The sequence below is a fragment of the Charadrius vociferus genome, unplaced genomic scaffold (genome assembly GCF_000708025.1).
Source record: "Charadrius vociferus isolate BGI_N301 unplaced genomic scaffold, ASM70802v2 scaffold253, whole genome shotgun sequence".
NCBI lineage: Eukaryota > Metazoa > Chordata > Aves > Charadriiformes > Charadriidae > Charadrius > Charadrius vociferus.
In genome coordinates, this window is record NW_009647826.1 from 371,930 (window position 1) to 385,700 (window position 13,771).

Sequence of the window (13,771 nt, forward strand, 5' to 3'; positions counted from 1 at the left end):
AGAAACCCAGTTTCACTCATGACTTACACTGGACTGCGAACAGGAATGTAGTTGAGGATGCACGTTCTCTTCCTGTGACTCTGTTTTGTCGGTGCTAAAGTGTTGCAGGAGGGCAGCTGGATGCAACACCATCTTCCTGTGCTACAGCAGTATTAACCAGGCACAGAGATTTGTCAGAAGATACCTCAGAGGTGGTGTGGCTCAGTAGCTCACCCTGGGGCCTGGGCATTAGAGACTTGTGTTCTTTCCCCTATCATTGCATGAATGACTTTGATATTTTTCTATAAAAGGTGAATTTATAACTTGGCCAAATTGGATAAGATTTTTTTTTTTTTTTTGAGACCAACAGGGAATATTTTTCAGCCCCTGCACTAGGTTCATTTGAATGTCAGGTTCCTCTGAAAGCTAGTGAGGCTGTTCAGAATTCTGCCAAAAAATAGCATTCACGAGAACTGTCTGTTCTCCTTTAACCTTGCTCTCAAAGCAACAGCAACAAAAAAAATTGTTCTGGTCCTCCCGAGTCTTAAAAAACATTAAGGCAAGCACTGAGCTCAGACACTTGAAATTTGGCTGTATTACAAAAGACTGAAAATGAGGCATTTGCCCTGGTAAATGCCTTAATAGAAGGGTCATTACCTGTGCTCTCTCTACGACTGGATTAAGCCCACTGCTGCTGAGGATGGATTGGACTAATAAACTCTGGAGCCCATAGAAAGCCTGCAGTAGCTAACAGCAGGGAAAGCAATCAGTGGGCATGTTATAGTGTAAGCATTATTGTAGGAAAGCTTTCCTTGCTCAAGGATCCCCAGGGCAGGGAGAGGGTGGGCTGCTTGGGTGACTCTATTTTCTTTAGACTCTCTTGCTTCAGTTGTCTCAAAAGTTGAAAGGGGGTATGTTAATTTGTTCTGAGAAGCAGGCTGAGCTGCATAATAGCAACTGCAGGTGACACAGAGCCTATCCCACCCCCAGATTTGCAGAAATCTGGCTTGCCACTATAGTTAGAGTTCAGGTCAATCAGCTGCAGAAAACATCTCTGAGCACGACTCTCCTTTTGCTGCCCAACATGCACATTCTCCTGTGGTCCATCTATTTATTTCTAGGAGAGCAGGGCTGCTTTGGCATTGCTTGCAGTTACCTTTATGCAAAGTGTGTGTCTGGTCAGAGGGGATTATTGTGCTCATTGAAAAGCCCAAAGCATACAGGTCCATGTCTACAGGTACGGCAAAACAGAACATTTGAATAGTTTATAAAACCAAATGAGGACTTTCTTTTCTAGGGTCAAATGTTGTCTGGGTGTGAGCTTTCTTTTCACTGATCCCTGAGTGATGAATGTAGCTGAAGAGAAACGACTACTCATGCGAATAGCTGCACATCGCCTGTTTGATCATAGTCAAGTCCTCATTCGGATGTGGGTTTATTGTGGGGGAGAAGAATTTTTCTTTCCTGTCCCGTAACTCTGCACAGCATGGTGTGTACATGTTTAGTCAAGTGGTCACTGAGCGCTTGCCGCCTCCTGGCTGGGCTCGCCACGTTTCTTGTTCATGGAGCAGCTGGGGCTGTTGGTGCAGGAGGCTGGTGCTGTTGACAGAGGCAACAGTTTGCCTGGAACATACAGAGTCATAAAAGCAGCTGGGAGCCTTTTCCCTCTGGCCAAGTGGCTATATTTGTATTCACCAACCAGAGGCATATGCAGGCATTAGAGAAATGGCTTTTGTTTTTTTAATAAAGGTCTTATTGTTGTTGGGACTTGTGGTATGGTGTTATGTGGAGCAGATGTTTCAAGGACTTTTCTGTATTAAGTCTTTATTATATAGGTGCCTGTAAGTGTTGGGATTGGTATTAATGACTCAGACTATGTCAAGACCATGTTCCTCTGTTCCCTGGGACAGCGGCCATATGTATGAAGGACAAATCTTTCTGAAGGAGTAGGTATTCTCATCATTGGATGCGCTTTTAGCGGAAGGGACAGGAAATAAATGCAAGACTGAGAGTTTCAACTGCAGTGTACCGAAGTGCTAAACAAATAGCTGCTCAGATGAAAAGACAACCCTTATTAGGTTGGGGTCTTCCCTAATCGTGTGTCAACTTTTACTTTTGAAAATTGATTTATCTGCAATGTAATATCAAAGTAAATTATGCGTTTCAATGTCCTTCTGGCTCTGTTTCTGAGAGGCCTTTTGAAGGAGCAGTTATCTGTTGTCAGCAATAACATGCCCCCTGCCTTGTCATTGCCCCAGGTTATTGTTGAGCAATTATTCTTCCTTCTTTAAAAATATATGCATGCAGGTTTCTTCTGCCTTTATACATGTGGCTAGCCATCCATGAAAATCTATCATAATCCCAATGCAATGGTACACCTTTTCGTAGCCTGACTGTCCTCCTTCTTCCAGATGTTTTCTTCTGCCCTTCTTTGCCATGCTGTATGAATATACCCTACTCTCTGGTATTGTTCCTGTTTCTTTTAATGAAGTAATTATTGCTTTTCCTTAAGTGTCCTTGCAATGGGATTTCATTCTTACTCACCAACACAGCGTATTTTGATGCTGCTGTCCGTGTTTCATATATACACACTTAGACCTCTTCTACATTTTGCTTTTCATGCATTTTGATGTTATCTAACAAAATGTGCCAGCTTTCATCTATGGTCTCTCCTTTTTGTCATCCTTTCTCCCTTCTGCCTGTTGTCTTCCCTTCTTACAGAGCAGGACTATATTTCCTTTACTTCTTTTCACTTTGAACTCACAGGAAGATTATGGCTAGACACAATTAATTTACCTGAGTCTCTAGGTTGCTTCGTTTCAGGGTAACAAGCTCTTCTGCCAAGCCACAGAATCTGTGGCCAATCATTTCTCATCCTTCTGTCTGGCGTGTACCTCACCTGCTGTCTTCTTCCTCTTAGTCTTTCTTACTGAAGGTCTGTCTTTTTAGACATTATGGATAATTTTTTTTTTCTTTCCATTTTGGCAGCTTATTCAGCTCAGTTTGTGTCAGTCGCATTTTTAAAGCTGTAAAGGAAATTTTGTCCTCTCTGCAAATAGTCCTCTGCTTCTCATTCTGCTGCAGAAAGACACCCCTTTCCTATAGTCTCAGAAAACTGAGGCTCACACTTCCTAACACCATTTTTAAACTAGGTGTTAACATTTCTCATACGCTTTCTTATTTCAGACATAGCCCAGAGGGATGGTTTTTAAAACACTAACCTGACATTCTACTGATAAAGGGATTAAATGAAAGTATTTGCATAATGTCTTCCAAAAAGATAGGCTTTATGATAGATGACACCAAAATATATTGCATAAGAATGTGAATCATTTGGAAAGGGAAAAAGTGCAAGTAATTTGTAAAGAGATTAACAGAGTAGAACAGGGCTACGTTGGACATTGATATTGTGAAATAGTAGGATTTCATGATGTCAATTGTTACACAGCATCTTGCTGAAGAGACCTGCCCACCCTAACTTCCTTGTTTCACTACAGGATGATCCGATAACCAAAGAAGCCCAGACTGGTTAGCTTCAGACAGAACCATTTTGCAGCCACCTTCAGAAAAAAAAAGGAATATTAGCTGTTATGTTCTTGTATCACGAGATGAATTTGAATTAATATTTTCTCCATCTTTTTGGCTTTATTTCAGAAATACATAGATTGGTGGGAGGGGGGATTTAACAAGCTTTAGGCAAGCTTTGCTAAATCCACAGTATATAGGGTACTGGACGACATGCACTGGAATGCTGATTCCATGAGGCTCGGAGTCTTATCGTGTCTGCAGGCAAAGAGTAGAAATGCTTTTACATTAGACTTGCAAAATGTAATGTGCAGTGCAGTACTTTCTGCCTGAACTGTTCTGTCAAGTTAGCATGATTAGGTGCTACACCCCATTTTGAATTGTCTTCTTTTTATTTTTTGGTTTTCTTTTAAGAAAGTGTAAGTCATACACATGTTCTAGGAATGGTCTGGAGAGTTCAGAGAGAATTTGAAAGTGTGACATCAGCTAGAATAAATATATCAGTTGGTGATCTTTAAGGTCCATTCCAACCTGAACCATTCTATGATTCGATGATTCTGTGATTATTTGATAGATAGAACCAAGATACATAACCTACATTCAATTCTTCATCCTGTCATTGGCCTACTAAGCTGAGAGAAGTTAAATCCTTTCTTTTGCCTTTATTTTTGCATATTTAATGTGGTCCCTGTAATTGTTGACTGCCTCTTAGTCTTGTTAATGCATCTAATCTCAAAACATGCCTCTGAGGCAGGGAAATACTATCTTTTCCAAATGTAGATGGGAAACTGAGACATGGAGGGTTATGTTCATACCACCAAGCATGATCAAATAATATTTGACTCCAATGACTTCGGATAGAGCCAGCAGCTTTAGAGAGCAGATGATCTGAATCACCTATCTCTCTGTTAAATAATAATCACAATAATCTCTGCTGTAATAAACACAACGGTTAAATTAGGCTGAATTTGAGAAGGGCTCTGCCGAACAGACCTCTGAGAGTTAAAGGTTTTTTTTTGCAAAGACATTTTGATGTATAGCTCTCACTGAAATCAAAGAGAAGGTCTGTGTCCCAGGGACTTTGCCCTGGATTGCCCACTAGGTCTGTTGCACAACAAGGAAGTACTGGTGGGTGCAGCTCTACAAAGAGAAAATCTTTGTAATTTTCTGTTTTCCTAAGTGGAAATTCCTAAATAAGTGCAACCTTCCTGTATGACATATACGTAAAGTTTCTCTCCTCTAAAATGCAGACAATGAGTCTAACTTATTTTTCAGATGAAGGGCTCTACATCAATCTGAAGAAATTTTTTTTTTATTTAGTAATAATTATGCTTTAACTAGGAATAAAAATGTAGGTTCCCATTGTCTCTGTGAAGTCATGTGCAAACAGAAATACAGGAGAAATTGCCAAAGCAACTGATTAACTATCATTACTTAGCTAATATTTACTTCCTATCTCGGAACTGGCTTTTAAGCATAAAAGAAAAACAGGTGAGAAAATATTGTGCTTTGTGGATGAATTGCAGTACCAGCCTCTGGAAGGAACAGAGACTCACTGTTATGCTCAGAAAACAGTTTTTTTTTCCCCTGATTAGAGATCCAGGCTCCAAGCTCACAGGCTGTCTATGCTGACTACACAAAGCTGCTTTCAAAACTGCACTCGCTTGCTACGCACTGGAGCCTGCACGTGTGGCCACGTCTGCTGCAAAGTTGCCCTCTCTGTAGCTGGCAAGACTCCAGGTGCCCTAGCAAGGCCAGTGGGCTTGTACATGCCGTAGCCAGCTGCCTTCAGGCAGTTAGCAGGCTGCCAAGGCATTGCTACATGGATGGGGCATGGAGCACGCAGTCTGCATACATACAGAGGTATCTGTACTGTCCTATTTCTCCGTGCTAGGCTTTCCCTTGAGTCCTTATCTAACTTGCTAAATGCATCCACCCCTGGGAATGATGCCTGGTCCACAGGAAAAGCAGCTTGTTTGCACCCTGCTAAGAGCTGGTTCCTTCCCAGCAGCTTGGTGGTTTCCCTTGTATCCATATGATGAAACACTTGTCCTTTTGGCTCTCTTCTGGGCCCTTTGGCTTTAAGATGTGATCGTCACTTTTCTGGTGGTTTTTTTTTTGTGTGTGTGATTTTTTTGTTTGTTTGGTTTTTCTTTTTGTTTGGAACATCAGAAATAACCTGAGGTGTGGGTTGCAGCAAATCGGAGTGATATTTCCATAACAAGGGATGTGCCAGGAGGGCTTATGGCAGGTGTTTGTCAGTATGAGACGTGGTAAGATATTGTTGGAAGGCTGGTTAGGACCAGGCAGGGTTGATAAGGAACAAACCCTCATCCAGGCCACCTTTTGGGAGTGATCTGTTCCCAGGACTTCCCTTGGTTTTGTATGGAGAAGATCAGTTGGTTCACTCCAAGAAAGAGGCTGGGAAGGAAGTGACAATTCTGCAACACCAGGATATCACAACCTGAGAGTAAACTGGGAGTTAACTTGGTGGGCAGTGTAGGCTTACCAGTTATCTTCAATACGTATGTGCTGGTTTGCACCTGAACTCTAGTCTGGAGTGGCCAAAGTGTTTTTCTTCCAGTGCAGAGGATAGTTCATAGCCTATGGCTGCTCTGATGTGGACCAGTCTGCTCTTCTTGGACTGGAGCTCAGGGCTTGAGCTCTTACAAACACACTGTAACTACAACTTCAGTTTCTCCATTCCCTTGAAAGTCCTGTGATTTACCCCAGGAAAGCAGACCACTATAACCTGGGAGGAAGAGGCTTGGATTCTCTTTCTTGCTGTACCACCACAGCTCTGGTTCTTTTTGCTTAGACATTAACACATGCCTTCCAGGTCTTGTCTATCTCATATTGAATTATTAGCCATGAAATCTTCCGGTGGACATGCAGCTCCTGCTGTGAAAAAGTGTTTTTGCAAGGACATATTATATCCGTTCCCTGCAAAATGAGCTACTCCTCAAAAAAGATGCTGCTGCCAGCCTTGTGAATCTGCCAGGAGGCTTATGCTTATGCGAAGCTGTGGTAAAAATGTGTCACCCCAACCAATGGACTTGACTGGTCTGAAGAGTTTTCTAGCATGGATGTGTCCTAAGCCTCAGGTTTTCCATTTGCCACCTGGAGCTGATAGTGCTATGGTAACATAAGCAAGCCTCCTGAGTTCCTGACCCAGGAGATGGGTTTCATATGACTTCTGCTGCTCAGAAGTCCGCTGCTCCTGTCCTTACCTCTGCCCTCCAACACTGGAAGGCAATAAGGGTCTCCTAACCACTTTCTCCACTTACACACAACTGCAGCCATTTGTTGCTGACCCAGTATAAGAACTAAGTCTGACAAAATGAAGAAGAAAAGACCAAATGTTGCATTGACGATACAGGTGCAGGAATGGACAAGAGATGACATGTTTTGGTCTAGGGACTTCTTTTACAAGCTAACAATATGGCCATCCCCTTAGTCCTGACCGGAACCTTCCTCCCAAACACCAAGCTCATTTTCCCAGTCATCCACAGAACTCTGGAGAGAAGTTTTAATTTCTTTTGCACCAAGGGGAGGCTTGCAACTGACTCCACCGAGGTGGTAGCTTGTTGGAAGTTGGGAGTTCTCATGGTGGGCTGGATGCCTTGGGAACCGCAGGCAGTTCACTGCCTGTCATACGGTAGTGTGGTACAGCGGGAGAGTGTGGGGACCACAATAGACATTGCCTGTGGCCTTTTTTTGTCTCTCTGGATGAATGCTGTAGAGACAGGACAGTGAATCATTGTGGTCAGGTGGCATGCAAGCTCCGTGAAAAGAGAGCAAGTAAGTAAGCATTGATGGATACACAGTGTTAATGCATGAGCAAGCATTAATGGGTACATAGTGTTAATGTACAAGACATACTGGGAAGGAAATTGGAGGAGATGATAATCTTTTTGTGTCGCACCTGTGCTATGTGAGAATTGAGGGAACCGAAAAGCTGCAGAGACCCCTGTGCAATTTACTTATTGTCAAAGGTCTATTGGTCTTTGAAAAAAGGAGAGGATATTTCTGGTGTGTGAACAGTCTAACCTAACCTGCTCTTCTCTGTACCTATAAGAAGTAAAAAATACCACCCAGACCTGTATTGTCTGCATAACTTAAAAGGAATCTGTAAGAATTTTTGTGACTGAGTCACAGTAAGAGGAAATGTCTAGCTACCTGTTCTAGCAAATAAGCACCCGATGTTCTGCAAAACCAAGGTTAAGATTAGATACTGCACCATATGGGAAAGCTTTCCTATTAGGAAATTGGATGCAGTTAATTTCTGATGGTGAGTAACTCATATGTTCTTTGTACGTTAGTAATTTGGCACCTATTATTATACTACTTTGTGACATCACTTCTCCAAAAACTTAGAAAAATATCATGCAAGTTCCTTAAGGTTTGGTTGGGGAAATCCCCAGACTCTGCTATATAAGACCTCCTTTGTCCCTTTGCTGTCACATCTGCTGGCTGAGAAGATGGAGCACACACAGGTCGCTGTGTTGATCCTCATGCAAAGCGTGATTGCTGTGGCTGCAACGATGACAACAACAGGCCTGGTAAGATGGGGGTCTCATAGCCTGAGCTTTAGTGCCTCCTTGTCTTCCCATGTAATTTAGACTGCTGAAAATTCTTTTAAGGTTACTGGAAAATTATTAGGCAAATGTTGAGATCTCTGCATGGGGAAAGTTTAAAGTATTCCTTCATCCTCCCCCCAACTCATGTATAGGGACTGGGGAATAAATGTAAAAGTGAGGAACAGGTTTAAAATCAGAGTCAAATTCTGCCTTTGGTTAGATGAGTGCAACTCCCAGTGAGGATCTGAGTGGATATTAAATGCTCTGTGTAGCTTCTAATTAATTAGCAAGGGCTTATAGCAGGAAAGGATCCACGTCTTTGATGTGGAAGGAGTTGGGAGGTGGGGGCTTGCCCACTTACATGATTGCTGTCATAATCTGCGACCCCATAATCTGTGACATGAAAGCTGTACTGTGTGGTTTTTGTGGGGCGCTCTCTTTCTTCCCCACAAAACTGTATCTGGTTGGGCAAGAAAGAAGTTCAAATCAAAGGCATCAATCAGACAAAAAATGCCACAAAACCAGCAAGAAATCTGGTGAGGAAGGGAGAAAACTTTGAAGAAAAATTTTAAATGTAAAAATTACATTAGTGAAAGATTGCTTTGGTTTTGTACTGCCTCTTTTTATTTTTTATTTTTTATTTTTATTTTTATATTTTTTATTTTTTATTTTTTTATTTTTTTAAATTTAAAACTGGGTTTAAATTATGAGAAGAAAAAGTTTGTGAATAGTTTAAAAGCTCTTCCAAATGAAACAAGAGATTTTGCTTTTTTTTGACCCAAAGTGACTGCCTTTTGTTATTTTTTTTGTTAAAATTTTGAAAAAAAAAAATTGGTTCCAAATGACTCTTTATGATTTTTTCTGGTCTAGTTACTAAACAGAAAAATCCTGTGTGCCCCTAGTTATATTTTTCAAGGTTTGGGAGCACTGTGGATGCAGGCAGTGAAGTCAGCATCTCCTGGGAAGGTGCTTTTATCTGCTCAAGGAACGGAGAGTTGCAAAAGTTAAGATGGAGGTGTAAATGTATGTTGATAAGCTGAGGGTAGAAAGTTTAATATGGGAGACATTTCTCCTCAGTCTCCTTAGCTTTAAGCTAGTCCCTAATTTGTGTAATTTACACAATTTGTGGTGTTCTCTGCCCTACCCCTGTTAATTGCTACTAGCTCCCCCCCCCCCCCCCCCCCAAAAAAAAAAATCATCTGAGTACACAAAGACTTGTTCAAATGGGTTTATTTGACAAACTGTTCCACAAAAGGTTGTTTACGCTGTGTCCTTTAATAGACCTGTCCTTTGCTGGCCATTTGGATTTCCCCACCATTCCCTGGCTTGGGAATGGGGCTTTGCCTGGAATTTGGGACATGCAGAAAGACACAGGGGTAGGTGTGCCGTTGCAGGTGAAGACCATTTGATGCTCCATCTGTCACACCATTTGACATTGAGGGTGTCTTGCTGCAGTTCCCAGTTTGCCATAGATTTTGGTGAGACCCCACTACGGGTGACAGTGTGCTGCATCGCAGCCATGCACTGTGCTCCACACACTGCGTGGGGATGAAGCAGAACTTTAGGGACACACGTTACAGTGCCAGGGTGACAGCTGCTCTCCTTACTGTGACAGGAAGGCTGCTGCCAGCCACAGATGAAAGTTAAAGGGGATGGTTATAGTCTTACGCCATAAAAGACTCCCAAAGTGGACTTGGCTGTATCCTTAGCAGTGTGGTGTTTCCCCCCAGCACTTCCTCCCCTCCGTGGTGCTAGTAGCAGGGCAGGATGCACATCCCAACCACCACAGCTCGCAGCCTGACAGCTTGGCGTGAAAGTGGCAGCGCGTCCCACACCAAGAGGAGTGGTGAGGAGCAGACATCCCTGCCCGGAGGACAGTAGTCTCCGGATTTAGGGCAGGGGGGCAACAGTACTGTCATTTTAGACTGCCATGCAATCTGCCAAGGCTGCCTGTCAGATCCCCAGCTCACACCTCCCGGGCAGGCTGAGCGTCCCCTGCCTTGAACTGGTCACACAGAGCCTTTCTTCAAGAATAGGTGTCTATGAAGTGACACTGTGCCTGGGGAAACAGGCGCCTCAGCAGCAGATCAGAAAAGCCAATAATTTTACAATTGCTGGGGATGGCTCCCATAATAAAATTAAAGTGCTTTGGAGCTGCAGGGTGGAGGCTAGCTGGTGGGGAAGGGACAGTGCCATATGCAGGAATTCACACTGAAAAAGGTTTTCCTTTGCTTTTTAGACCCCTCATAACACCCTTGCGTATCTGACTCAGCCTAGCAAGACGACTGGTGGCCTGCACACTCCCCCAAAGGTATGACCATTACTGTTCTTCAATGAAGTCCAGAAAAATACAAAATTAGGAACTTGTGTCCCATTTTTTTAAATGCCGCACAGTTGCTCGGAGGTTTAACCTTGATACACGTTCATCATTTATGCTGCCCAGGAAAGGGCATTTAGGTGTTGTGTATCCAGGATTTTAGGCAGTAGCAAATTCTCAAAATCATCTGTGCTGATACCATGTCATTCAATGCCTAACGTCACATCCAAAGCTCTGGCATTGCCCTTGTGACCACTGAACTGCACTGCAGACTTGAAACAGCTGTGGCCATGGGGGTTTGATGGCAGTGTACCAAACAGTATAGTGGTTACAGCCTCCCTAGAGCAGGGGGAAGACTTCTTTTCAATTCTGTCTTCCCATGTAAACCAGAGCAGAGCCTTGAAACTCTCTTCTGAGAAGTGCCCAATTGTAGTTGCTGGGGGTGAGAAAATCTTGATTCTTCCTGTTCTACATAGCTCAAAATGTATTCCAGTATTTTCAGATAGAGGGACCTGAATCTGATTTCTGTGCCTTTCAGTATAGTGCTCAAGTCTGTGGTCCGCAGATTTCAGGATCTGCTTGCTTTCCCTCTCTCTGTCAGTGACTCCTCAATAATGTGTTTCCTTTGTAGCAGATTCAATGGGACACACTTGGTCTGAATGGTCCTGCAACCTAGTAACAAGAACAGGATTTGTTCAAAGCACAGCTCCAGATTAGGTCAGAGATGGTAGACAGCCCCATGGCAGGTCTTTGTTGTCCAGGCTAGTCCAGTGTGGCACCTGGGATGTGTGGAGGGACCTCTTCTGATAGAGAGTTAAGTCTCTGGCTCCAGCAGAGAGTTTAGAAAGTTAAATGGAGTTAGGAGTCTCTCTCTGAGTCTTCGTAGCAGGACCCAAATCTTATCCATCTCCTTGCCCAGCTGAGGTGGCCTCTGTCCTGACTGTGTGATCGCTGTGGATCCCATTCTTTGTCTCAGGAAGAGCAAGTAGCTAATTCAGAGCTCTGAATGACACTGGGCTACAGTGTAGCTGGAAATTAAGCACTGAAATAGCTAATCTGTAACTATAAGTCCACATTTAAGCAGCTGAATGCATTTCCTGGTTTTGAGAAAATCAAATACCTACTGGATGCTACTCCCTTTCTTATATTGAAAGGATGTGGAAAAGGAACATTTCGTGCCCATACACAGAGGACTCAGAGGTGAGAAACATCTAAGTGACTTAGGGATCTATTTTTCATAGTAATTTAGGTACTAATAGCCATATCTTCAAAAGTACTTGGAAACTTAGAAATAGTTTGCGGTGTGTTCCCAGTGGCATTTTCAGAAGTGCTTTGGTAATCCACCTGGCAGGGAAATCAATGGAAGTTATGTGCTGGGACAACCTGGAATGCCATGAGATACTTCTCTGCTTCCTTTCATGTTAAATGTCTTCAGCAGTCTGTCTATAAGTGAAGTTTTAAGGCCCATGGTACTTCAGTAACACAGATAAAACGTCTTTTCATGCTTTCTTTCAAAATGAGATGCACGCTGTTTGTTATGGCTGCAGTAAAGAGGTTGCCAGAAGTGTGAACTGAGATCATTCCTGCTTGCTGCTCTTGTCTTCTTGGACTCACAGATCAAGACAGCTTTGCTGCTGGCCATCACTGCGTGTCCTGGGCTAGTTTGGCAGTGAAGAAGTTAGTTGAAATCACTGTGAAAAAGCAAGGGAAGATGTGCTGAAATGTCAGCTTTCGGTAGATAGTTTTGTTGTTTGCTTGTTTATCTTTAAGAGGGAGAGAGAAAGAGAAAACACATGAATAACACTGGGATTTCTGCAAGGCAGGAGGAGGGATTATACAAAGAATTGTATTTAAAGACCAAGTGTCTAGCTTTAAAGTATGCAACTGCATTGAAGTGTGTGCCAGAATATTTTAGTGACATCAAATAGCTTTATTAATAAATTTGTGATAGGTTTATGAACCAGGAAACATTTTGTATACAAACAAAAAAGAACTGCTCCAAACACACTCAGTATTCAGCCCAGCGTTTATAGGAAATTATGTCCTTTGGCTGTAAATTATGGCAAGATCATGAATTGCCAGCCCTGACCTTTCCATACACCATACACATTGCTCCAATGGTGTTGTTTCGAGCATGCAGATTACCAGGACAAGGCGATTCATACTAATGGCATGTGAGATAGCTTTGCAAACTATCCACACGTGTGGATGGGCAGGCTGTGATGTGTGGGTGTTGCGTGCAATATTTTATAGCAAAATAAGTATCTCTACCTTAGGCTGAGCCCGCATATTTAGTTCATCACCTTTCAGTGGTGCATAATTACATGCATATGTCTGTTTGCTGGGGCTGACTGAGAAACTTCAAATGAAGCATTTTTCTTTTCAAAACTTTCACTGTTACTAGTTCTATTTTGTTGCTTTTATCTCTATGGATGGAAATGACTAGATGATCTAATCAATTCAGATTAACAGAACAGTAACTATAAGACCTAACTTACTAAGTTATTATTTTCCTGCTGTTGTATGCTTTTGCATCTGCCAGAAAAATTATTTTAGTATCTTAGGAACGTTGTCCACAAGATTGGGAAAGTAAGATCTATTACATGCTTCTGTTTTTCCAGTGGTAAAATCTTTACAGTAGTATTTAACTATTTTCAGAAAGATTTGTAAGGCTGAGTCATAAAAATTGCCAGATATTTTGAATTCCTTGGAAGAAAAATGTGAAAGATGTCCAGTAACAAAGTTGTTGATCTCATGATTGCCACAGCTCATATTATTGTCAGACAGCTCCTGATTCCAGAGAAGAATATTAACACTCTTTTCCTTACCTATTTGTTATTGCAGCTCTTTGCCAATGTGTCCGGCTCTGTGGATGACAAGGGAACTTGTCAATGCTCTGTGTACTTGCCGGATACCACCTTTCCAGTGCAGAAGGCCGAGCAATTGGAAATTATAGCCACAACGCTCTCGGAGAAATTTGAGTTAGAGCTTTCTCAAGTAAGGTGTTCTTTTCTCATAAATATAACAATTGTATCTTTGCTGAAAAATGGTTGCCTGTGAAAAAGTACAGCAGTCAGCGCTTTTCTGTGGCATGTCTTTCAAACAGCGGGAAAGAGGGCTCTGTAAGAACAAGGAGAATGGTGATTAAATCTCAAATCTTTGACATTGCAGCATGTCATACATTTGAATATCCTTAGGCCTCCTTTCTAGGCCTTTGTAGCTAGAAGCATATGGTATTTTTGGAAGAATGGTTATGTTTTTCCTCTTTTGGCTCAGTTTTATTGGTTTGTGATCACTACACAGAGCTATAGGAAGCCAAGCCTCCTGCTCTTTCATGTGTTATTATTTGTATCAAGCCAGCCAGATTGTA

The 13,771-nt window shown here is 42.3% G+C and overlaps 1 protein-coding gene across 1 annotated transcript in view; it reads left to right on the forward strand.

The window, feature by feature from the left end:
• The first annotated feature begins 7,985 nt into the window (after positions 1-7,985).
• The window catches only part of OLFM4 (olfactomedin 4), a 21,286-nt gene continuing 15,500 nt past the window's right edge, over positions 7,986-13,771 (forward strand). Inside the window, exons 1-3 of the mRNA XM_009882434.1 lie at positions 7,986-8,066; positions 10,324-10,395; positions 13,246-13,398. Of these exons, the coding sequence (XP_009880736.1) occupies positions 7,986-8,066; positions 10,324-10,395; positions 13,246-13,398 (306 nt within the window). The remainder of the gene's footprint in view (positions 8,067-10,323; positions 10,396-13,245; positions 13,399-13,771) is intronic.